This window comes from Malaclemys terrapin, chromosome 9 (genome assembly GCF_027887155.1).
Source record: "Malaclemys terrapin pileata isolate rMalTer1 chromosome 9, rMalTer1.hap1, whole genome shotgun sequence".
Classification (NCBI taxonomy): Eukaryota; Metazoa; Chordata; order Testudines; family Emydidae; genus Malaclemys; species Malaclemys terrapin.
In genome coordinates this window covers 2,960,806-2,986,452 of record NC_071513.1, presented here as the reverse complement: position 1 = coordinate 2,986,452, position 25,647 = coordinate 2,960,806, and the positions used below count along the sequence as shown (strand labels likewise).

The following is a 25,647-nucleotide window of genomic DNA, read 5'->3' as shown; positions in this document are numbered from 1 at the left end:
GTGAGTATGCTCAGAGTGTCAGAGATGCCTGCTGCAGCCTGCAGGACTCGGGGTCACCTCCACTGTAGGCCTGAGGATCTCCCCCGACTCCAACAGCTTTGCATTGCTCGAGTGATACAGATACAGGGACAGTTTGCTGGGCATTCGCCTTGCTCCAGGGGGGTCTGTGGATGGCAGAGCCCCCCAGGTTTAAGAGCCACAGTATGTCCCCTTGAACCACCCACTGCTTGTGACCACAGGCTTCCTGTACATACTCTGGCTTGCAACAGAATCCCCGGGCCACTGCACATGGGGAAGTGATTTTTCCTGGCTTGTCAATTTGGGTTGAGCCACATTTTAGATCCAACTTTTGCCCCACAAGAACGGCCATACTGAGTCCATCCACCCCAGTATCCTGTCTTCTGACAGTGGCCAATGCCAGGTGCCCCAGAGGGAATGAACAGAACAGGGAATCATCAAGTGACCCATCCCCTGTCGCTCATTCCCTGCTTCTGGCAAACAGAGGCTAAGGACAGCATCCCTGCCCATCCTGGCTAATAGCCATTAATGGACCTATCCTCCATGAACTTATCTAGTTCTTTTTTGAACCCTGTTATAGTCTTGGCCTTTACAATATCCTCTGGCGAGGAGTTCCACAGATTGACTGTGTGATGTGTGACAAAATACTTCCTTTTGTTTGTTTTAAACCTGCTGCTTATTAATTTCATTTGGTGACCCCTAGTTCTTGTGTTATGAGACAGAGTAAATAACACTTCCTTATTTACTTTCTCCACACCAGTCATGATTTTATAGACCTCTATCATATCTCCCTTTAGTCGTCTCTTTTCCAAGCTGAAAAGTCCCAGTTTTGGTAATCTCCCCTCATATGGGTTAACTTTTAAAAATACTGCTTCCCGAGAGGGGCAGCGGGGGCCAGTCACTAGCTGAGATCAATCCCAAGCAGCCACGTGAAATCAGTTTGGGGAGGATCAGAGCCATAGTTTGAGCCCAAGGCTTGTGCACAGAAAGTTATAACAACTCTGAAATGTTGAAGCCGCGTGATTTTTGAGGAGGGCTGTATGTCAGGAATTGCTTGCTTGAATGACCTCAACTTTGATCACTAACACTATCCTGGATCCCCTGAGCCAGAGCAATGTTCAAGAAAATCTGTTGAAACATGTGGATATTGGAGCACTTAGAAAAATCAATTAAACTGTAAGCTAGTCTCAACGGTAATGAAAGTGGCACCACTGCCACCCCCCTAGAATGTGGGGATCTCGGCTTTCAGTTTAAAAAGTGTCTAGCCCTCACGTTTGCAGACGATGTGACCAGAGTGTTACCTAAAGACTCAAGAACCAAATAAGAAAAACCCAAATGGAGAATTTAAAAAAACAACAACCCATGCATGTTTTGGGGGCCTGACATGATTGCTGCATGTTCGGGGTTGGTAATACTGACTCTACAATACAGGAGCTAACTCTTGCTCTCCTTGGGCCATCTCAGACCAGCCATTCGCAATATTTCTTTTCAGGGGCATCTTCTAAAGACCTAAAAACATTCCCCACCCCCTCTTCTGTCTGCACAGACGCTGCTGGGAGCATCACACTCCAAGGGTGGTGGGAAAGGGTCTAGCTGCAGTGTAAACACACCCTAAGACACCTGCGGCTGGCCCGGGCCAGCTCACTCAGGCTAGGGGGCTGTTTAATAGCAGTGCAGATGTTTGGGCCTGGGCTAGAACATCTGCACTGCAATTAAACAGCCCTTAGCCTGAGCCCTGCGAGCCCGAGTCAGCTGGCAAAGGCCAGATGTGGGGTTTTTTTAACCGTAGTGTAGACAGCTCCCTGTATGCTGCCCTCATGGCAGCAAAGGGCCGTCAGAGAGTCACTGTCTCCTTCCCAGGGCACAGGAGCAGCACAGAGCGGACACAGACAGCCCTGGAGCAAGCGGAAGCTGTGGTCATTCACCAACAAACCACTCTCTCTTGTTAATTTCAGAAACAGCTCCCTACACAGAAGCAGCCAATCCATCAGTACGGCAGGAGCGGGTGGCACTAAAGGCCTAGGACTCTCCTCAAGACTCACTTCTGCCAGGATGCCTTCAAAAAAAACCAACCAGCCAATGGGGGTGAGGCTGAGGAGCAGATCCGATTCAGTCAGGCCTTGTCTACCCTGGGGATCCGTTCTGGTTACAGACACTGATGGCAACCGCTATGTAACTGCCGAGCGCAGCCTGGAGCGTAATCAGTGTGTTTACTCTAGTGCCAAGCAGGGCTAAGCGCCTCCCCTGCAAATAACCTCTTTGCCCGTCTACACTAGGAGCCAGACTCTCCGTTGCCTTGCACCTTGTGTGGCTGTTTACACAAGTGGGGCTAATCCTAGGAATTCAAAAATCACAACATCCTGAGACTGGCTTAAAGTCATGAGATTTAAAAATAACAAGTGTGGGGTTCTTTTCATTTTCCTTCTGGTTTGGGGGCTCTCTTCCACAACCAGGAAGGCTGGAACCTCACTTTTTTTCCGAATGAATGCAGAGATTCTCACCCAATCACTTGACTCCAGGAGCTGGGGCTTTAAGAAAAAAAAACAACAAATAACGAGAGACTCAAGATAAAACGGTGAGACCTGGCAACGTTGCGAGCAAGGCAAAGTGAGTTAAAACGCCACCGGGCTCAACACCGACTTTGCACCAGTGACAATGACTGCACAAGAGGAATGGAGAACCAGGCCGAGGTTAAACTCGAATCAGCATCACTAAGCTGGTGGCTGGAATCGTGGAAAATCCCTGGCATGGACAAGGTCTCGGTTTTACATGTGTAGCCGAGAGGATATGATACCTCTAGCTGTCCAACAGCTCAGCAACGTAACCACAGGATCTTATTCCTGTTACCCTCACCCTCTTCTTTATCGCACCCACTTGTTCTCCCACGCCTACCTAGTGTACGTGCTGCACCCAGCACAATGCAGGTCCCAAGCAGGGTCACCGGACGCTGCTGCATCACACATAATAACGACCATTAGGCACCAATCGCTCTGGGACACAGTGTCTGGCTCCCACGGGAGTCAATAGTGCACATCCCAGGGTAGAATCTGGCCCTGGGCTAAACCAAATGTGGCTTTCCTGCCTGTATACGTCAAAGACAGAGAGGCAGTTCCTGAGGTGGTGAAGATCAGTGCATCTCCACTGACTTGAATGGGGTCACAGCTATTTCCAGTGAGGAGGAATGTAAACAAAACACTGTTTTGATTTTCTCCTCTGGAAATAGTGGGGCCGGGATTAGAAATTGACAAATGACTTTGTGTTTCCACTGGATACATGGATCTCTGTCAGGGCTGATGTTTCAGTCTATTTTTGTTCACAGCAGCATGTGTATCAGGGAAATCATCCTCTACAGCACTACTACTTTGCACTTAGGAAAGCTCCTTCCATCTCAGGATCCCAAAGAGCTTTACAGACATGTGGTGATGTGGTTTGGAATTTACATTTAGCATTCAGCTCCTAAGCACCTGGGCTCCAGACATCATAAAACGATCAATAACACATCGACCCTCTGCTTGCTAACAGAAAAAAAACCCATTTCTCCATCAAGGAGCTGTTCAGAAGCTTGGCCAAAAGAAAGGGCCCGGAAGCTCTCCGAACTAGCTGAACGCCCCTGGGAGGTAGGTGAAATGATAGAGATCTACCTGGCAGCTGTGCAAACTGAAGCATCGCGTGGTTAAGTGACTTCCCAAGGTTATACACAAGACTGTGGCAGAAGCCAGGAAACACACACACATGGGTTGCCTTAACAACATGCTGAACATCCATGAAACTGCAGCACAAAAGTAAGATTTGACAGAAGTGAAGATTTCACAGGAAGCTGCTCATGCCAGCTGCACCTTGGCCTGCCCAGCCAGGTCTGCGGGCTAAATTAATTCAGGTGCAGACTGCTACTAGTTGCAACAATGTTCCTTTCTTTTCTGTTCCTACTGCAGGCACGTGTGAACAACCCTTCAGGGGCTGGATTGCGAAAAGCATTCACGAAGTTCCAGTCCAAACAAAAGACACCAAAAACATTCAAGCTGCCAAATGAAGCACTCAGTCAGAAAACGACCGAGTGTAGGGTGTCCGTTTACCCTTCAAGCAAATGCATTGCAATGCAGGCGGAGGTGCACAGCGTGGGCAGTAAACGAAGCAGAATTGTGTAGGGAACTGGTCTGGAGACGAGTACCCAGGCCTCCATTACCCACTATTGTTGTTAATAGGAACTGGGTTGGGCCCTGTGATGGGGTGTTCACCCCACACCAGCACTGGTGGAGTTAAAGTGGCTCAGAAAGGGTCATGAACCTTATTGACCGCACATGGGGCAGAGTCAGGCCTGACCAATAAGCACTAACTGAAGATGAAGCCTGGCTGGGCAGGAGCAGGTGGACGTGTATAAAGCCTGGAAGTTGAGGGCAGAAAGGGGCTGCAGGGAGTGAGCCTGCTTTCACCTCTGGGCACAAATATGTGAGTAGGAGGAAGCCCAAGGAAAGAGAAGTGAGTGTTGATGGCTGCTGACAGGGTCCCGGGGCTGGAACCCAGAGCAGAGGGTAGGCCTGGGCTCCCCTACCAGCCACTGTGAAAGTAGCACAGAGCGGGAATTCCTGAAGACTACCTGAGACAGCACACAGGTAGATTGCCGGTGGGACTTGGCTCCCCCAGAAGGGGAAATCTACAGTGACATGCCCATTGAGTCCCCGGCAGCCTTGCCACTGAAGTGGTTTGCTAGCCTTCCTCATGCGTCATTTCTCTTTACAGGCCACGTTTAAAGCACACCTAGAATTAGGAGCCCATCACTGCAGAGCAAACTGTGGCAGTGGCAAGGAAAGAGAGTGGCCACGCTAGATGGTCTTTGACACCCCCATGCGTCTCCAACATGCCATTCTCTTCACACACCCCAGGAAGGTCCATTTGGCACCCAGATGCTGCTAGCAACATGTGGCAGCTGCGTTTCTTCTGTGACGACCGGAAGTGCACATTTTCATTAAAAACAAATCACAAAGCTCACCAGAAGTAAAAAATCCAAACAAAACAGCAGCCCAGAATTGGAGTGTGAATGGCAAATATCCCCAATACCACGAGGAAACGGTTAACCGCCCCGCTGTGTATTGTCAGCAATGCGGATCTGACCAGGCATGTATTCCCGTCCGGTTTCAATGCCCTCCTCATGGCGGAGATGAACAAAAGGTTTTGGAAGCAGGATGACAGGGCTTGCCGCTTGTGTTACAGTAAGTGCCAGGGGTGATGCTCCTGCTGCCGGCTTATTCCAGGTCCAGACAATTCCCCAGTTTACAAAATCTGTGCTTATCAGGAATGCGCAACGGCCACGTTCTGCCCAGTGGAATCACAGCTGGACCCAGCAGCAAATTACGGCTCCATAGAGCCAATTATGATGCACGGACCAAAGCATAGGGGGGCAGAGCCAAGATCCCACTCATTCCCTCCCCCTCCCTGCCCACCTGCTGCACCTGCCTCCCCCTGCACACCCAGCCCCTGGGTCCGGGGACCTGCCCTGTGCCCTAGGGTGGAGAGAGAGTTCTCGTGTAGACGTACAGCCCAGTCACAATCTAGCCCTGAACCAGTCTGGGTCAAATCCTCTCTGATCCCTACGAATCACGCACAACCGGCACCAGTCAGCTGCAACTTCAGCTTTTCTGCTCGACTCCGCTTGCTCTGCGATGATCTCGTCCTCCCAGGGCCTCTCCCCGCGTTAGTCTGTCTGTGAGCTCTGGGCACTGCCCGCCCTCTGCACTGTCTGGACAGCACTTAGGTCCGAGGGGCCATGATTTTTGATTGGGAGCCTAGGCATGACCATCTTGCTCTCCAGAGCAGCTCCCCGGAGACTATATAAGAGATGGGCAAACAGGGTTTGACCTTTTGTCTCTGTTTCTTCAGCTCTAAAGAGGAGATGATAATACTTCCCTCCTCCATCTGGGTGCTATGAGGCCTATGCTTGTGCGGTACAGCGAAAAAGGAAAGTCCTGTTACAATATAGGGGAGTTTACACTGTTTTATTCTGTATTTGCTTCTGGTAATGCTCTGTTACCGTCACTACATTTTACCTGCTATTTTTAAATGCAGATCATCATTTTTAAAATCTAGGTTCTCATTAACTTCCATGGACAGCTCTCCCAGATATCTTAGTCATGTCTGTCCAGCAGAGCCAGCTCACCTCCGTGTGCAGCAACGAAGACCTTTTCCCAATTGCTTGTGACTTCTCATTTTCCCAATTACTTCGGGCCCAGTCTGGCTGCCACTGATTTTAACCGAGTTTCTCATTCACTTCAGTGGCAAAAAATCAGGTGCTTAAATCTCCAATGGAATTTATTTTAATGGGCTGGAAAATCATTAGCTACTTTGGTTCCTGAAGACATATGATTCAATGTTACTATTAGATCAAGCCGTGCTTTGTCAGGAGCCCAGGAGGCGTGGGGCCAGCTGGGACTGAACCCCTTTTGCAATCCCCTGACATAGTGACAGAGCTCAGGCCAAAAGGAGAGAGCCTTTTTGGAAACTAACAGACGGCCGTGAGCTGTTACGGCTGATCTAAGAAAACCCTGTCTGCAGCTGGAGAGCAAATGGCCTTACCCTGGGCTGGTTTTGCTGCTATTTAATCTCCATCTCTGTCCCAAGCGACACGAGTAGGTGTGCAGTGCTTGTCGCAGCATTTCCTGACGGTGAACAGAGAGCCAGATTCTCCTGACCGGCCCTGGGGGCAGGCAAAGGGAGCAGTAAATTGTTCTGACGTAGCAGCAGCTTGTACTCGCTTTGCCTGGGGTCAATGATTACTGAGACAGCAGGGAGTGGAGAATTGGACCCAAACCGGTCACTAGAAGGTCACTTCCATTTTAAACCATCCCGCCCCAGACACCTCATTGTTCACAACCTTCTCCAAGACATTCAGCCCCTCTGAATAAAGCAGCTGAGTGCTCCGCCCCTAACCCAGGGCGGGACCCTCTCCAATTCCCAGGAAAGCCAATGGGAGCCTTTGCCCCCCACCCCCAAGTGCTCAAGCCACTGGGCTCAGACGACTGAGCCCTGAAAATCGCATGGGGGCCCGGCGGCTGTTGGCTCTGCCCGAGGGTCTGGCCACAGCATGTCAAGGATTTACTCTCACTTGGGCTTTGCTTTTGTTTCCTTTGTTCGGGAGCAGAGCCCCACGGTTTATGGGCAGGCCTGCGCCGCCTGCGGCGGGTTGCATGGAGGTGGAGGGAGAGGTGCCTGGAGCTCTGGTATGTTGGGAGCAGAACAGGAGAGAAGAAGAGAGCTGGGGCACTAAGCTCCGTGCAACAGCTGCCCTGGAAGAGAGAATATGTTCCCCTCTGCAGATGCTCCCCCGAGAAGCCCCCAGAGCTCGGATATTGAATCATCGCTAGATCAGCAAGAAATTAATAGGCCCAGAGACAAAGCTATTTCACGTGGCATCAGGAGAGGAGTCAATGAGGGTGAGAAAGGGGCAGGCAAGGACAGACTAGACGCTATTAGAGAACAAGCAGGAACCAGGGGAGTGCTCTGTGTGGTAAGTAAAGGCCCTAATAAAGGCCCAGTATGAGGCCTGAGGCCTAAACCAAACTAAAGTAATGGTCAAGACTTGGCTAACATAAAACAAAGCTAAGCTGTGAGCCAGAGGCAGACCCGGCTCAAAGAAGCTGACAAGGAAAGGGCTGATGTTGCATAAATATATATTCACCTAGCAAAGTTAAAGTATAAACATGGTACCAAAACATACCATACGGGACCATTCCACAGATAACATGGAACAGGCCGACCCATCCCAATGACAGGAGCAAAAGGGTAAAATGATGGATAGAGTTGTTTTGATCGAACCAACATGTACAAGGTGAGAGGCGGCACCTTACTACGTAGAGGGGTTGTACCTTGCTGCGTAGAGGGGTTGCATCTCAATACGTCAGGAGTGATGTGTAACTCGTTTGTACCTGTGTATAAAAATGCATCCCTAAGGGAATGTCTTTGTCCGGCCGAGGGGGCAGTGGAAAGTCCCGCCACTGACTGAGCTGAGTCCATTGCCGAGCGGCACTTTCTCGTAGTATGCCCCGTAAACTAAGTAATCTGCGGAAAACTGCAATTGTGTCAGGATCGCAATAAACCTGGCCAAGGTGCCTTCGTACCTTACTCGACTCTGTGGTTATTGGGGGTTCTCTTCGGGTCTGCGGGGTCAGCTATCTGTGCAGAGCTGGGGCAGCACACAGAGGGAACACACGCACGCAGCCAAGTAATATCAACAAAGGAGAAAGCAAAGCACCACACCGGTAGCATCTGACAACACTGTGAAGACCAGACTGAGCTGTGAGCAAGGACCCTGGAACCAGGAAGGGAGAGCGCTGACTGGTATTTTTAAGATAATGAGAGAATGAAGCCAGACCGGACATAGAGGGAGGCAACTGCAGGGAAACAGAGATTTCCCTGCAGTTGCCAGCATTTCTGAAAAGGCAGCAGGACACAAGAAGGGGTGTGAGTTTGCTCCTGTGCTCTGGAGAGAATGGGAGCAAGGAGACGGATAGGGTGACCAGATGTCCCAATCTTATAGGGACAGTCCCAATTTTTGGGTCTTTTTCTTATATGGGCTCCTATTATCCCCCACCCCCTGTTCTGATTTTTCACATTTGCTCTCTGGTCACCCTAGAGACGGATTAACCAAGGGATCTGAAAACACTTGCACCTGAAAGCTGGTCGCTGTCCAAATGATTTATCGGAGTGGGATTGCACTTCACAACCACGGAGATTTTAAAAGATTTTCACCATTTTGCCAAGATATTTGCCAATAATAATAATAAGGATGAGATCATTTTACAACCCTGTTAGAGATAATAAAGCAGCCTGTTAGGCTTTAAAGGAAACACTGGGAAAGCCACCGTGACTTACGTTAGAACTGAGCGTGTGGGGTCTGAACACCCTCGATCTTTGGGGGGATTCTACCAATGGCCCCACTTTCTACAACGGGCTGGACCAACACCCCAGATCCAAATGCCTCCCTGGCTATTGGTGCTTCCAATCCAGAATGGACTCTCTCATCAGTGGCCGGTACAGTCACCAGCGTTAGCCAGAACCAAGGAGAAGAGTCAGCCCTTTACCCTCTTCCTTTTACTAACAATAACAATCTGCTCAGACCCCATCCGTAGCAATTCCCCGGTGGGCACCCCATGCCTGGATCGGCGTTCTAGAGCCTTCCGCCGTTCAAAACACGGGCCGCAGCAACGCTGAGATCTCATCCCGGGTGGCAAAACATGATGGGCCATGTACATGCATGGGCCCATGCCCTCCTCCCTCCTGTCCCTAGGTGCAAGAGAACCGCAGCCGATCAGAATCCCTCTCTCTAAGAAGCTGCGGTGAGACGCTCAGGTCAGGCTCAGTGCACTGCTTGTTCACGTGAACGCAGGCAGAGCTAAGCCGCCTAACACGCCTGCCTAGTACATAGGCGATGGTGGGTGCCTTTAGGTGTCTCTGTGGCACAATCGGTCCGCACGCTCCGCTATTAACTGAAAGGCCGGTGGTTCAAGCCCCCCTGGGGACGTTACTCAGGCTGTACACCTCGAGCATGTCTCTTCTCTGTAGCGTGTTCAGCTGGTAACCAAAAGGCAGCAGTGGGCACTGCCTAGGTTCTCTGCTTGGTGTCCCCTTCCGGATCCCTGATTTTGAACCTGCACCCCTCATTCCTGACCCTGTTTTCTCATTAGTTGTCCCCCGTAGTTGCTTGAGCCTCCAGGTTTGGTAGCTCTTCCCCCTAGGCTGGGGGAGGAGCCTTCAGAGGTGGGCAGGCTTGTGCCCTCCCGAACCTCAGCAGGTGAATGCAGCCAGCAGAGAGAAAGAAGGCCCACGTACACCCGTCACATCCGGCTTGCTGGGGTGGGGGGATCTCTTCTCAGCCGGGCTAGTCCGGTTCTCAGCTCCCGGGCTGAGAGGTTTCCTGTCCCGGGGCAGGTTGAAAAGCGTGATAGTGAGGGATAAGATTTAGCGCCTTTGGAGAACCGGCCCCAGCTTCCAAAAACACCCCCCCGGGGCCGTTCACCAGGTCTTGCACCGCCACGGCCACCTGCCCGCCTCGGCGGCCTGGGGGTGGAACCTCTTGCGGTAGCAGAGAGGGGTCTCGCTCCCACACACAGGGCAGAGCTGTGAGGGGGCAGCCGGGGGCCGGGGAAGGTGGCGGCGGCGGCAGCCAGGGGTGTTGCCAATTGGCGGATTTCGGAGGTGGGCAGGGGGGTGTTTTGCGGTTTCTAGGTGGGCCCCAAGCTGAACAGCACTAGGGGGATGTGATGGTAGCAGCACTCGCTCGTACCTCTGCAGTCTCCTACAGCCCGTCTGCCCCAGGCTGCTCAGAGCAAAACTGCCCCTCTGGGTTGTGTAAATCGCCTCATGGCGCATAACGGCATGTGACTAACGTTGAGCCGTTCTCCGATACCCTAACTCACCGCGGCCCTGAGCCAGGAAAGCATGTGATTAACTTTCAGCGTGGGCTTCCGTGCTTTCCTGAATCCGGGTCTCTGAGCGACCTCACCCTGCCAGTCACCCCATGGACGTCAGTGGGACCACCCTGGGAGCAAGGGGTTACTCACAGTGAGTAAAGGCGGAAAAATCTGGCCCTCGTTATTTTGATGTGTAGGGGGTGGATGAAATCCGGGCCCCGCTGACGTGGCTGATTTCACCCTTTGTAATGCACCTGTTTGCGGTCACTATTATACCTTGTAGTGACTGTTCAGACAGTAAATCCTTCAGGGCAGGCTCCACGTTCGCTCGCCTGTCTGCACCAGCCTAGCACACAGCCAGCACTGTCGCAGTTCACAGTGGGGTTAGGTTATTACAACAAGGGTTTATGCAGTTGGAAGGTTGTTTTCTTTGCAGAGAGGCTCTCCCGTGTACTGTATAACGAGTGTAAATCCTGCAGCCAATCATACAGATTAAACTGAAAGAGACGCACAGAGAAAAAATAAAATGTTTTTTGCCTCTAGTCAAAGCCTCTCTAACACCATCATTATGGGCCGTCTGTGTCTCCTACTTCGTTTCTGTTGGAAACCGAGCCACATGTACAAACCGAGCCCAGACTGGATCAAATGAAAACGACCTTCCTTTGGTTTTCTGCCAGTTCTCTACTAGCTAGGTGTCAGGGAGCACATCTCAGGCATCTACATAACACCTGAGAGAGTAGATGCATGATTTAATATGGCAAAAACCCACACAGCCCTCTGCCAGCAGAGATTTTCACAACCCTGCGTGCGTGCAGACACGCGTGTGCATGACCACCCAGGCGTGCTCAGGTAATGCACTGCACCATAGACAGAGGATGAGGCTGGCTGATGGTTCTGAATGTGTTGGTGCAGCTGCTGGTTTTCAGCTAAGATGCTGTATTACACCCATGACTTATTTATTTTATAAATCCTTAAGGTAACATACTGACTGTATCTTCAATTCGTTCTGTGATAGAACAATGTAAAGAAAAGTAGGAATAACACAGTCAGAGTTAACTATCAGAGGGGTAGCCGTGTTAGTCTGAATCTGTAAAAAGCAACAGAGAGTCCTGTGGCACCTTTAAGACTAACAGATGTATTGGAGCATACGCTTTCGTGGGTGAAGTGGGCATTCACACACGAAAGCTTATGCTCCAATACTTCTCTAAGTCTCAAAGGTGCCACAGGACTCTCTGTTGCTTTTTACTGTCAGAGTTAAAATTGCCATCAGATGACTATTTTTGGCAACACTGTCAGGGAAACAGTTTGTCTATATTTGCCCAAATTCCTGCTTTCCTGATCTAAACACTTCCATATATTTTACTTCTCCCCCGCCACACGGGACAGCACCTTTGGAAGACATTAAATCTCCCCCATCCCTGCAGTGACATAACGGCAGAGGCCCTGCTCCCTTAGAAATACATTTGTGTTCACAAGGGGAATGAGATGCATGAAATTTGTGGTATGGTGCTGAAATCACGATGGTCTCACTTTCACAAAGAGAAATCCATTACCTGGGGGTAGCTGATTTACTTTCCTGAGACGGAGCTCTGTAACTTTGCTGCCTATGCCACCAGGTACAGCATTTTGGATTCTATTCCGATTGGGGACTTTTAGATTATTAAACTAAGTGGGAGGCTCTTTGCAATGGCCAGCAATATTCCCGTGGTGAAGCCAAGACTCATGTGATCCAAAGAGGGGCGGAGATGCACATAGAGGCCACTGCCACGGTCAGCAGGAACCTGTCTGCAGACCATGCCTGGCAAGCCTGATCCACGCCTCCCTATGCCGCTCCATAACTCCTACAGCAGAAGTACCCAAATTCTACCCATGCTCTCACGGCTGTCTGCAGGTTTTCGTGTGTGCTCTTCTTCACAGCACCGAGCAGGGCTGGGCCATAAGGGTCTCTCCTTCCCTGTTGGCTGGGGGACTCGCCCATTAATGGTAAGTTACATCCTGAGCACCGAGGGGAAGAGAGATTCTAGATACTATGATACTAGCACTTACGATTTGTGGGACAGATAAGCTCAGCCAAAACAATCCTTGCCCGCATGAGACCAAGGCTTTCCCTTTTCCCGCAATGCCTCACCGCACGGTGCGCTCGCTTTACATCCTGGGCGTGACGCTGCAGCCCAGATGGCAACATGTTACTTTCTGGGGCCCCAAGATTTATTTCGCGACCCAACATTTGGTTAAGAGGGGTTTGAACTACTGAGCACTTAGCTCTAGCCCCGCTGTTCCCTAAGCAGCACGGTCTGCCAGTGCATGCCATTTATACCACAGCCTGACCACTAACTAAACACAGCAAGAGCATGAAAAGAGTGACACTGTTTAGAAGTTATCCAGCCACTCATTTATAGCCAGGCAAACCCAGGGAACATTAAAGGCTGTAACTGATTCAATCTCACCCTACAGCATTGTGAAAAACCTCAAGCCTGCAGAAAGAACGAGGGTTCCCGTATGTCTTCATTGCCCAGAGCAGTCAGGGCTCTTTGGGTTTTGTTCTTAAGGATTCCTGCTTGCCTGGGAGGGGCGGGGGATCCTCCAGACTCTTTTTCTCACCCCTCCCTGATGGCTGCTTTCCTCTGCTGTGTGGTGTGAGAGTCACAGAGAAGCCAGAGTTATGGCTAAGGGTTAGAGGAGGTGAAATGATGTGGACAGAGTTCTGTTCCATCCTATCCTAGCCACCAAGATTACGACTGTCCCAGGCTGTGCTGTGCGCAGCCCTTTCACCTCTAGAGATGGGGATTACAACCCAGTTCACATCACAAGTAGAAATAACTTTGGTGGCTTTATCCTAGTGCCTAGTCAAAAGGGCAAACCTCCCCCCCGCCTCGCCCAATGCAGAACTGCTACCACATTGCGCTGGGGAGAGCCCAGGTCTGGAGGAGCAGGAGCCTGGTGAAATCCCAACCCCACGAAGGCAATGACACAACGCCCACTGACTTCCCTAAGGCAGGATTTCACCCTGCTTCACACACAAAACAACACTCCTTCGAACTCTCCCCTGCTAGCTAGGCTTCACTGGACGTGAAAAAGGAAACGATACTGCTTTAAAATCCACCAATGCAAGAAGGCTACGGGTGAGGTTTAACCAACACACTACACAACATGAGACACACACAGAGATTAGCCTACACGGGTATATTTCTCAGCAGTCCCTGTCAAGTTGGAGTTATGTCGTCTTTTGAGCAGTGTTATTCCGCAATAAAACCAGACCGTTTTCCTGCTGCTAAAAGCTCTGTACATAAGAACGGTCACACTGGGCCGTTACTGGGCCAGACCAATGATCCATTTAGCCCAGTATCCTGTCTTCCCAAAGCGGCCAATGCCAGGCGCTCTGTCACCCTCAGTAAGATGTTTGCCTTTAAACCTATTTGCAGAAGCTATGTGACAGAGAAACATTTCCCATGTGCTGGAGGTGAATCAAGCTCGCCCTGGTGTACCCACGCAGTCAGCTCCTCCAGGAGGATAAATTTAACTCTAAGGCACAGTGTATTTTCTATTCTGGGGCCTGATCAATGCTCACTGGAAAGACTCCCGTCAGCTTCAGTGGACAATGGGCCAAGTCTCTATGTATGACTGTCCTATACGGTGGTTACATGCTAAGACTGATCTGAAGATGGACACAGCTGCTTAGACCAGCGAGGGAGGGCAGTGATTCAGAGACTGGATTACTCAAGGGCTCGTGAACAGAAATTCTCCAAGGATGCATCTCCCAGCAGCCGGTGGAAGAGGCATCCCTTCAGCTGTTCTGTGCTGTGTGGGAGCACTGAACTCAGCGGAGAGCTCTGACTGGCTAAACCTCACTTCCTGCATTAGAACTGCCCGGCACTGGATGGTTGATGGCGTGGGTAACAAGACGTGGACCTTTACACTCCGCGGTCACTAGTCTGAATCTGGCCTGGTTCAGAGCATCCAAAAAGGTTTCTGTCACAGTGAGGTCTCAGGCCAGTTCCTATGGGCAAGTGTCAATGTCACAAGCTCCCCCACCTCCCTGGCTGACGGCCTCAGACAGGCCTAGGATTATACAGCCATCGAAGTGCCCGATCAGCCCCCAGTTTGGAGGGCTGCGTGGGGAAGCAGGCACTGCCCCGGCCCATGCTGTACCTACTCTGTGCTCCAAGATTGCAGCTCTCAGTACTGGCACCGTTTACAGGCCCTGCGAGCTGTCCTAGTCCCTCAGGCGCGCTGTGAGTCTCTTGTTAAAATGAACCGTTGCTGGTGCCAGAGCCCAAAATGCAGATCCCGCCACTCTGAGCCCGTGATGACAATCTCCTCGGAAAGTTGTTCACACGGTTAGTGCTGGAGGAGGCCAGGTAAGTGCGTTCACACCATTCCCAACGGGCACAGCGTGGGCCAAGCTTTGCTTTTACACGAGGCCGTGTCATCAGCACACACGGGAGATGTTATGGCTCCCGCCCATGAGACGATTCCCCTGCCCTCTCAGCACCTCCTCACCCCACGACCCTTCAGGCTTTCCCCTCACCATTCCTCCCGGCCAGTTTCTGCTACCTGCCTCTCTTCCTGCTCCTGATCACTATGGGCAGCATGGGCGATATCCCCGCCCAAGCTAGGTGAGATCTGGAGGCCAGCGGAATAGTCTCTTCCCTCGCGTCACCGAGTGCCTTGCTCCCAGTCAGAACCGAGTGCCAAGTCCCAGGGCGAAGGTGGTTTCAGCTTATGGGACTGTCCCACGTTCACCCTGGGACTCGGGTTCTGACAGCTGATCTAGTGTTAGAGCAACATGCCCCCCTACGGGAGACCCAACTTCCAGCCTCAGCTTTGTGTATCCCTGGCTGTTCAGCTGTCAGGAGATGGGCTCTCTGCAGAATCAAACTGCCTGCGCCCCCCGCACTTGGCTGTGAACACTCAAACCAATTCCGAAGATGCACTAATGGGCTCTGGGGCACGTGTGTGTGAAAGGCAGAGAGAGAGAGGTGAGCCCGGGGAGAGCGTGTATGTGAGGGCGAGCCAAGGGGGGGTGTGGGCAAACAAAGAACATGCCAGATGGGTGCTGAACATCATTACTGGCTCAGTGACTTGGGTTTTTTCTCATCCATTGTCTGTTTGCTGATAAGTCCCCGAGTGCAGGGACTGTGTCCTTACTGGGCTGTCGGGTACCTAGCAGACTATCCATAGAGATAATCACAATTTTAATGAGAAAAATTTCATTGGCTTAAAGAAAGCATTCGTATATCTGAATTGTTCCTGAAAAACAGCGAGCAAAACGAACGGGAGCCTGCTGAGAAACCCAGATTAAACATGATGCTGGAATCGCTGGGTGAAATTCTCTGGCCCACGTTCGGCTAGGCTAGATTATTCTAATGCTTCCTTCTGGCCTTAAAATCTCTCAGTCTGTGACGATATTGTTAAACGAAGAGATCTGAATCTTGGCCGCTTTGTTTTTAAAAGATTTGTCTAAAATTCTTCATTTGTTCCACAGATGATGTCTGTCAGGTTAGGATTCGTAGAAATAATCTGCACTGAGACGTGCCTGCACAAACTGTACTTGTATTGTTGTACGTAGGATCGACTAACATTCTGTCAAGTTCAAGGTCACACCTAATTGTCTCCTAATGTAATTCAAAGAGGAATAGGGCAGCAAATCAAATTACAGCCTAGAGAAGCTTTGATCTGACCCTAATGTCAAATGCTGGATCACCCACAGCCCTGCTGTTAATGTTCAGTCCATAGCCTACCCACTCAGTAGGGTTCAGAGCTCACGACATGCTCCCTCTCAGTAGCCGGCCCGGGGCCGGGGAAGCTAACGATCCACCCCGCGGGATCAAATTAGGTGATGAATCCTGGTGACGTGCCACCTGAGACACATTGCGCGCACACTACAACAGAGATATCCAGAGTACGGGGCTGGCAGGGACATCCTCCTCCCCAGGTCTGGAGTACAGGCTGTCTGAGATGAACACAATATTCTTCTGATTATTTTCTAAAACTTTAAAGGGGCAAGCGGTGCCTCTGGACACTTGATCTTCTGTGACTACAGAGACCTCTGGGACTCCCTGCTCATACCAGGGCATCCTTCTCTGCTACTAGCCCTCTCCCTTTCTCTGTACCACTGCTGCGTGCTGGCGATCCTAGGCGGTGAGCTGTCTGGGGCAGGGACCGCCTCTGTGTAATGTTTGCTAAGTGCCCAGGACAAGGAGACCCTGCTCCCTTTTGGGGACCGCTTAGAGCTCCCACAATAGAAATAACAATCCGTAATCGTGAGGAGAAGAAGTCACAACGGTGCCAATTCCTGTGCCTCTCACACAGACTAACAGGCCATTGGGCGTTAGCGAGGGCTGCTCCACAGAGGCCAGCAGAGTGGGGGGGAGCTGAAAACCAGGACCGAGAGGGAGCTTGAGGATGCAAGTCAATCTCTGACTATTAGGGCTCCTGGAGAGGACGGGGTGTAGTGGGTTACAGCAGGGGGAGCAGGGGGTTGGGAGTCAGGACGCCTGGGTTCTATCCCAGTTCTGGGAGGGGCATTGGGTGTAGTGGTTTAGAGTGGGCGGAGTCAGGACTCCCAGGGTCTGTCCCTAGCTTGGGGAAGGGAGTGGGTGTAATGGGTTAGAGCTGGGGTGGGAGGCTAGAAGCCAGAACTCCTGGGTTCTATCCCCAGCTCAGGGAGGGGAGTGGGTATAATGGGTTAGAGCTGGAGGAAGCGTTGGGAGCCGGGATTCCTGGGTTCTACCTGTGGCTCTGGAAGTACAAACACACACAATCCATTGGAAACAATGGACAACACCCCTAACCAGCTCCCTCACAGCAGCCTCCATCCCAAGGGAGAAACAACCTCAACTCACCCCTGGCCCTGCAACAGCCGCCCAGGAGTCACCGTGGATAGCAGGACACAAACAGCCCTGCGCCGAGCAGGCAGGCTCTCTGACCCCCCGACAGACCCAGCACCATGGGCAATGAGTGCCCGGCGGGGCAGGAGGAGGTAGCCCCTCGTTGATGTCTGGGTGTACTGAGATAGTGTCCAGGGCCCCCATTGGGAAGTGGGGCCCCACTGCACAAGGCTCTGCCTCACAGAGCTCCCAGTCGGAGCGTGGCCGACGCCATGGGGGACAGGGAGGGGAACCGCAGTGAGACAGAGGTGCAGCAATGGGTGGGTGGATGGTGGTGAGGGGTGTGAGTGCATGGCGGGTGGATAGATGGGTGGGTGGATAGACGCCGGCTGTCTTTCTAAAAGCTCTGCTCTAGATCAGATAGGAATGATTTCAGGGCACTCCTCTGGCCAAATTATGCAAGAGGCCAGACTAGAAGATCACAGCCATTCCTTCTGGCCTTAGAAGTTATAAATCTAATGTGGGGGCAGATTATCCCACCTCTGCCTAATGGGAGGTTCCGCTAAAGCGTCTGGCCATTATCAGAGATGAGATACTTGGGCTCGATGGCCCGGACCACTGGTCTGATCCAGCCTGGCGGCTCCTGCACGAGAGGTGGGGATCAGGGCGGGAAGAGACGGGACACTGCAGTAAGGACTGAGGGTCCTCAGCTGAGCTGAACGTAGGCCCCCCGCCGGCCCTTGCAGAGTTATTGGCCCATATGCCACACAAACCTCTAGAAAACCTCCCCAGCCCGGGGCTGGCAGCGAAGAAACACTAGTCATTCCACACCCACGCCCGGCTCAAACCCCGGGCTCTCTGGGGAGAGTCACCCTGCAGGACCCCATCCCCACAGCACGTCACCCAGCTCTGCCCTGCTCCAGAGACTGACTCCCACTGCAGCCCCATTGCCCCGCTCTGCTGCCAGGAACCCGCCCCATGGTCTGGCAGGGTGATTCCTTCCCCCCAGGGCACTGGGCGCAGCGCCGAGGGCGCCGGCTGGGGACACAGCGAACCAGGAACTCGCCCCACCGTTTGGCAGGGTGGTTCCTTCCCCGCAGGGCACTGGGCGCAGCGCCGAAGGCACCGGCTGGGGGCACAGTGAACCAGGAACCCGCCCCTCGCCTCACGGTCTGGCAGGGTGGTTCCTTCCCCCCAGGGCACTGGGCGCAGCGCCGAGGGCACCGGCTGGGGGCACAGCGAACCAGGAACCTGCTCGTGCCCGCGGGCGGACCGGGGCTCTGGCTGGCCCAGGGCTAACTTCTGCGGTGCGAGCCCCAGGGCACGCCTGGGTACCGGGGCCAGGGGCAACCCAGGCAGCCCCGCCCGGGGCTCGCTTAGCGGATCGGGGCGGGAAGGCGCCCGCAGCAGGAAGCGCCCGGGGCCGAGCAGGGCGCGGCCCTTCCCCTCCCATCACAGCCGCGGGGAGCCGCCCAGGGTGCCGGGAGGCCCCCCCCCACAGCCCCCGCTGCAGGGCTCCCGGGGAGGGGCGGGGGCAGTGCCCGGGCAGCAGGGCCAGGCGCCCCCGGCCCGCCAGGGCGCCCCTTTGCCCCGCTCGGCCATGCAGGGCGGCCCCTGCCCGTGCGCCCTGGGCGCGCCCTGCCCGTGCGCCCCGCCCGTGCGCCCCGCGCTCACCAGCAGCACCGAGCCGCGCACCGCCTCCGAGACGCTCTGCCGGAGCTCGGCCGCCGTGCCCGGTTTGCTGAGCCGCTTGGTGAATTTCCTCACTTCGGCCATGGTGCCCGGCTCGGCGGCCGCTCGCAGGGGCCCGCCCCGGCCCGCCCCTCCCCTCCCCGGCACGGGCGGGGGCGGGGTCACGAGGGAGGCTGGTGCCGGGGGGGGGCGCACCGCGGCCGGGCAGGAGCCGCCCCCTTCCCCCGGCGGGCTGGGCAGGGGCTGGCGGAGGGGCGGGGGCCGCTGTCCCTGCCCCAGGGTTCCCACGCCCCGCACAGGGGCTCCTCGTCCGTCCCCAGCTCGCTCCGTCCGCCCCTGCAGCGGCGAGTCCTTTGTCCCCGGCTCGGAGCGGGTCCGTGTCCCCGGCGGGGGCTGCGCTGTGGAGAAGGGGGCCCGGGGGAAGGTGGCTGCTGGCTCCGCAGGGGGTCCCGGCTGCCCTCGGGCAGAGCGAGCCGGGACCGGCCCCCAACAGCGCCCCGACCCCCCGAGGGGAAGCTGGGAGGAGCAAATGCGGCACCGCGCAGTGGGTTGTGTGAGCCCGGTGGGTTCCCCCCTGCCCGGGGATCGGCACCGAGCCGCTCCCCGCTCTCCTCCTGCATCCCCGACCGGCTCCAGTGCACGGGCAGGGAGCTGCCGCCCGGTCCTCCCGGGGTATTCGAGAGACAAGGCGGGTCAGAAGAGCTCGTGGGGCTCGAAAGCTTCTCTGTCTCGCCCCCAGAAACTGGTCCCAGAACCGATACCCCCTCTCGCCCCTGGGAGCTCTCCGGGCTTCACTCCGGCCAGGGGCACTTTAGAGGGCTGCTGGTGCATGCGGCCAGGGTGATGGAGTAGTGCCTTCTGGTGACAGAGATGCTAATGCACACACTGCCCTGGCAAACCCGTGCTTTGGTCATAGGGGCTGGCGGCCAGTTTGCTTGGTAGGCCACAAAAAAGAAAAAAGTAGACGAAAGAAAGGCGCCAGAGGAGCTCACTCCAACAATGTATTTCTAACCATTGATCCATGGTTGTATATTGTGTGAGGGGTGGAATTGTAAAGGTGGAATAGATCCTGGGAGAAGGGTTGAACCTGTGTTTTCATGTGGTGTGTCTTAAAAAATTGTTTTTATTTTACCAAGCTGTGTTGATTTTGACATTTCTATTTATGTTGTGTTTAGTTTCTTGTGCTCGGTGTCTAGGGCTAAGACATATAATTAATATACAGTTAAGTATATGAGAAGTATCAAAGCTGAATGGGATACTTTTGCTCTAATTGCACTCAAAGGGCGCTCACATGCTTTCTGCAATATTGTCACTTAAGCACAGTTGAAGAGGATATTCGCTGTGACTGTCTTCATATTACCAACCATTCAAGGTACAAAGGAATTATTCAGATTATCTGTAGGGTTCAAAAGTGCAGCTATCATAGTTGAAATAATTTTAAACATTATTAGTAACTTTTAAAGCACGTCCTCAATTACTATTGGGCTTTGCAGCAGTTTGTTAAATGGGCAGGAAGTCCCATTTCATAAGAAATTTTGCTTTTGTTTTTCTGTGCTTGGAGCCTCTGGAAGGAAAAATGAGTGAAGAAACGCAAGCCCATTTGCTGATTTTCAAATATGTTGTCCATGAGGGTTAGACAAACAGGGAGGTTATTAGATGGCCTTTCAGCATTTTCAGAAGAGAAGGTTACTCCCCTTGTGCAGTAACTGTGATTGGTGCCGATTGTTTATGTGGTGCCTTGGTCAATACCGGCGGTGCAGATGTGGATCTTTCCATCGTTTCTGATGCTGTTGGAGGCACTGCTGGTGGGGGCATCGGCATAGGAGACGGCTGTGGTGCTGTCCTCTTCACCAGCATTGTCCAAGCCATAAAGGAGGAGTTTGGCCTGTGTTTGCCTCTCGACTCCCTAACTTTCCCGGCAGAGGCCCCGGTGCGGGCGGTGCCGGAGGTTCCTGGTGCATCAAAGGTATTCGCTCTTGGCATGGTCGGCACGGGGGATAGCGACCCTGCAGGAGACAGTTTTATTTTCAACAGTTCTCTCTGCTGGCACGATGTGTCTCTTCTCGTTTTCTTGGAGGAGTGGGTACTTGTTTCCAAAGACGATGTGCCCGGAGTCTCCCTGGTTGAGGGGGTCTGCTGTCTGCTGTCGGAAGTTGACTGAAGGGATTTATCCATGAGAATACGTTTCAGGCAGAGATCTCTATCCCCTCTGGCTTTAGCTTTGAGGTTGCTGCAGGGAGTGCACTTTTGTGGTATGTGCGACTCACCTAAGCAATGGATGCAGACTGAGTGGCCACCAGAAATCGGCAGTGTCCTTGCACAAGGACCAGCTTTTGAAACCTGGTGAACCAGGCATGTTTTTAATGCCTCTCGCTGAGGTCATTTTTAAAACGGAATAAACGAAAGGTTGATTTTTTTAGAGGAGAACAAAAAGATGTGACATATCTAAACTAGTAACCTACGAAAACCCAACTATCACAAAGGAATTCTGACTCTCTCTAAGTACTTTCCCTAGGTTGTCTTTCCACACAGCTACAGAGCTCTGGCTCAGGCAAGGATGGTTGAGAAGGAACTGAGGGGGTCGAGTCGTGCGCACGCTGGTCAAGGCACCAACAGCACCGTGAGACAACTACTGTGCACACGTGGCCTCGACGGACACTGCTACTGAAAATCTCTGATCGACAGTGCCGGGATGCACCCACCCCTGAAGTCTCAAAGAAGAAATGGCCTTTTCTTTTTAACATCCTCAAACGTACAAATTATTGAGGCAAAATGATGAACTTATGACAGACAAATATTTAGCATTTAAAATTTTTCCAGTAGCATAGGCGCTGACTCCCTGGGTGCTCCAGCCTTGGAGGTGCTTGGCACCCACCAGCAGTCAGTTTTCCCCTTCCCCCAGCGCCTCCTGCCTACTGCAATCAGCTGTTCCGCGGCGTGCAGGAGGCTCGGGGTGGGGGCGGGAGGAGCGGACACGGGGCACTCTGGGGAGGGGGTGGAACTGGGCAGGAAGAGTGAGTCACTGCACTGAAGGAATCAGCCCCACTGCATGGAAGTTTCCTGAAGGAACAATCTTTGTGTGACCCTGGTGTTAGATCTTTGTCACCGTGCACTGCATCCTGGGTTTGGGTCTTTGCTAGCTGAAAGCTACGGCCCCCCCAAGGTCTTTGCTTGTGTTTAAAGCTTGCCCTGGTCCGTGAGATGCTAGGGTGCAGGAAGCAGCCACTGGAATTAAAACATCTTCATATCTGATAAGTCGTCACCATCCGACAGCTGCTCAGGGACCATCAGAAATGGGCACAGTGAACCTAGTCCAATTCTGTGTGGTATCCGCCTCTCAGAAACCACCATCTCGGTTGGCTCCTTTGCTGGTGACCTCGGCCCAGAAGCCAAGGGCTGAACGGGTCCTGGAGACCAATTGATTGAGGCCTGTTCCCATCCCCAGAGATGGTCCCCGCAGGTTGAGGCCCAGTGCCCAGACTGTGTGAGGAGCCTTGCCCTGCTGCCACGTGGGCTGTCTCTCCCCGTGGACATCGTGGGTTGTCCTTGAGGCACCTTTCATGAGCACCAACAAAAAATTCGCCCCACAAGGGCTTTACATCATGTACAAGACAGGTGCAAGTCCCGCTGGATTTCTGCTAGGGTGCAGGGGTCGCACTAACAGCAGCGGTTGGGCTCTGTTTCCTAAAGGCTGTTTAATAAGGAATCCCCCCTACTCTTGTTGCCAGTTCCTGAGGAGGGGGCAAATAGCAGGTGAGCATTGAAGGAGACAGACAGAAACCTCCACCTCCACCTCACCTGTCTGCTGAAAACGTAGCGTTCACTGCATTACTTAGAACTAGGAGAGGGAGAAAGTCAGGCATTGCCCTGAGGCTTTGATGCCACATGCTCCCTCCCCAGACAGGACCCCCTGTCCTTTGCTGCAGGGGCTCTTTGATACATTAAAGTGGAGACCTTTATACCAATATCTGTAACCTCTTTCGACCCGTGATTAACATACAGAATAACCCAGCACTGAAACTCTCATAGACATTTACAATCCCCCACCAGAGGCCTCCCAGGCCCTCACAGCTGGGAAACAAACAGGCCTTGCATCCTATCCGCCCTTAGTAGGGTGACCAGATAGCAACTTTGAAAAAACAGGACAGGGGGTGGGTAATAGGCACCTATATAAGAAAAAGTCCCCCAAAACAGGGCTGTCCCTTTAAAAACAGGACACCTGGTCACCCTACCCGCCCCTTAGTGCTCCTGCTTAACAAATCCCAGAAGGAATAGATGTATGGCCCCAGCACAGAGCTGGGCTCCAGGACTTTTGAGTCTGTACCTGGCCTGGCCACACACTTCCTGGAGGACTTCACCTCTCCATGCATTAGTTAGTACTTCTTTCCCTTACAGGGGTGTTGTGGGTAATTCATTCCTTGGGGCAGGGACCGACTCTTTGTTCTGTGTTCGTAGTGCCTAGCCCGTGGGGGTCCTGATCTGGGGCTGGGCTCTACTGCCATGAAAATAATAAATACAAGGGATAATCAATGGCTCTAAAGCACGTGTGGTCCATACATGGGAAGGGATAAAGGAGTGTAAAGTATTTAGGCAGAGGGCCTCTTACTCACTTTGCTTCTCTAAGAGCATATATCTAGATTTCAAACAGGTTTCTTGTTAGAGGGCTTATTTCTTTACCCTCTTACTTCCCTGGTCCTTCTCGCATGAACAGAGAGCAACAATACCCGAAGTCCGAAGGTGCAAACAATTTGATGTATATTGGGGTGAACTTTTAGCAAGCATGATTCCAGTTTCCTTCCTCAGTCTCCTCCTTCCCACCTCTGACACCACAGAGCCTTGTCTATGTCCCTGTTCCCATTCCCCCCCTTAGCGAAACATGATTCTAATTTCCCCCCCATTACGTCCTGATTGACTGCAGACAATATAGTAAAACTTGAGTTCTGCTTAGCTATACCTTAACCAATCATTTTACTGAAATTTAACTAACCAATCCTAACATATTGTAACATGATTATTTAACCAATTATATCCCACCACCTTAATTAGTTTACACCCAACAAAATTAATTATACAGCAGACAGAAACAATTACAGAACCAGATAAAGTCATGCAAATAAAGTGGGGGCCATAAAGAAAACATACAGAAATGAGAGTTTCACAACCACAACTATTGAGAAGTGAGTTCTTGCCACACAGGATGCTATCAAACTAAGTTTCCTTTTACATCTTCTAGGCTCTTCTCTTTCTCTGGAGGTGATAGGAATATCAGTACAGGATTGTATTCCTAACAGCCCAATAGCACCTTATTTCAAAGTGATTAGTTTGAAATGTGAGGATGTGACCATCAGGAGCGCCGTCAGCTTTTCTGCTGCCCTAGGTGGCAGAAGGTCCTGCCCCGAAATGCCGCCCCCCACAGAGGCGGCGGAAGGTCCCACCACCGAAATACCACCGCAGTCGCCGCCCCCCAAATTGTAGCGCCCTAGGCGACCGCCTAGGTCCCCTAATGGGTTGCGCCGGCCCTGGTGACCGTACACTTCCCACCTTATGGTGCCCCTGCTGCTTAGCCGAAGGCCTTAGGCTAAGAACAGGGCCCCAGACTGTCACAGTGAGGTCTCTTTTATACCTCTATAACTAGCTAAATGATAAACATATAGCTAAATTCTTAAAGTATAGGCCTTCACAGGCAGGCCTGCATATCAATAGCTTAACACTCCACCCCTTAGAGCACCCCTTAGAGCAGTGGTTCCCAAATGGGGGTTCGTATGTTACAGGGGGTTCTCAGGAAAAAATTTCCTAATGGCAGACAGAGCTGTCCCTGGGACCGCAGGCAGCCTGGAGCCCCTATCACACTTCAAGACTCCTTATAAGAAATGGAAAGAATTTGCTGTTTTTAAAATTAAATGGCAGCTAGTATTGTTTTTAAAATGATTATGAAGAACAAGTTTAAGCTTTATTGTAAGGTGCGTTGTTTGCCTGGACTGCTCAAGACCTGAATGCTTATGTAGGAGGAACTCTTTGAGTTGGCTTCTTAAATCCCTTCCTGCTGTTTCACATCTGATACTCCTTGATGAAACATAGAAGCTTTGTCTTATAACAGGCTTAATCAAAGTGACACAAGCTACGAACGTGAAATCTTGGAAGTGTTGCCGTTTTCATAATGTAATAAAAATACTGTCATGATAAATAGTGTGTAATAAGCATGTCAAAAACAAATTTTATATTTCCAAGATTACCTGAGTATAAATTATAAAAGCAGTGAAGGAGAAAATCCCTGGAAATATTCATTTTTAGAGGGGGTTCGTGAGATTTGACATTTTAGTGAAAGGGGGTCACAGGTTGTTAACGTTTGGGAACCACTGCCTTAGAGGGTTTAAACCTGGCTAAGAACTATGGGGAATCAGTGGAAAGTTAAACTCAACTCACTGCTAAAATTTATCCCTGAAAATCACTGAAACTACCAAATCAACAAACCAGCACCTATTGATTTGTATGGCAACTGTCTGGAGATCATGAATACCTCATCAGTACGATCATATTCGCATCACAGATCCTAGCACAAATCAAGGGGAAAGTACTTTTCAGTGACGTACGGTATGGCCAGCATCTGTCAATAGGAGCAGGGATGCAAGTCAAGACCATTCAGAAGCCCCACGTTGTATATTTATAACAAATATAAAGCTCTTTGTTCCTTCTCTCCCTAGCAAACA

The 25,647-nt window shown here is 52.0% G+C and overlaps 1 protein-coding gene across 3 annotated transcripts in view; it reads right to left on the bottom strand.

The window, feature by feature from the left end:
- DOCK11 (dedicator of cytokinesis 11) overlaps window positions 1–19,047 on the bottom strand; it is a 123,183-nt gene extending 104,136 nt beyond the window's left edge. For all 3 annotated transcript variants that reach the window (XM_054038901.1, XM_054038902.1, XM_054038903.1), the window contains exon 1: window positions 18,923–19,047. In XM_054038901.1, the coding sequence (XP_053894876.1) occupies window positions 18,923–19,024 (102 nt within the window). In that variant the 5' untranslated portion in view covers window positions 19,025–19,047. The remainder of the gene's footprint in view (window positions 1–18,922) is intronic.
- Window positions 19,048–25,647: the final 6,600 nt, after the last annotated feature.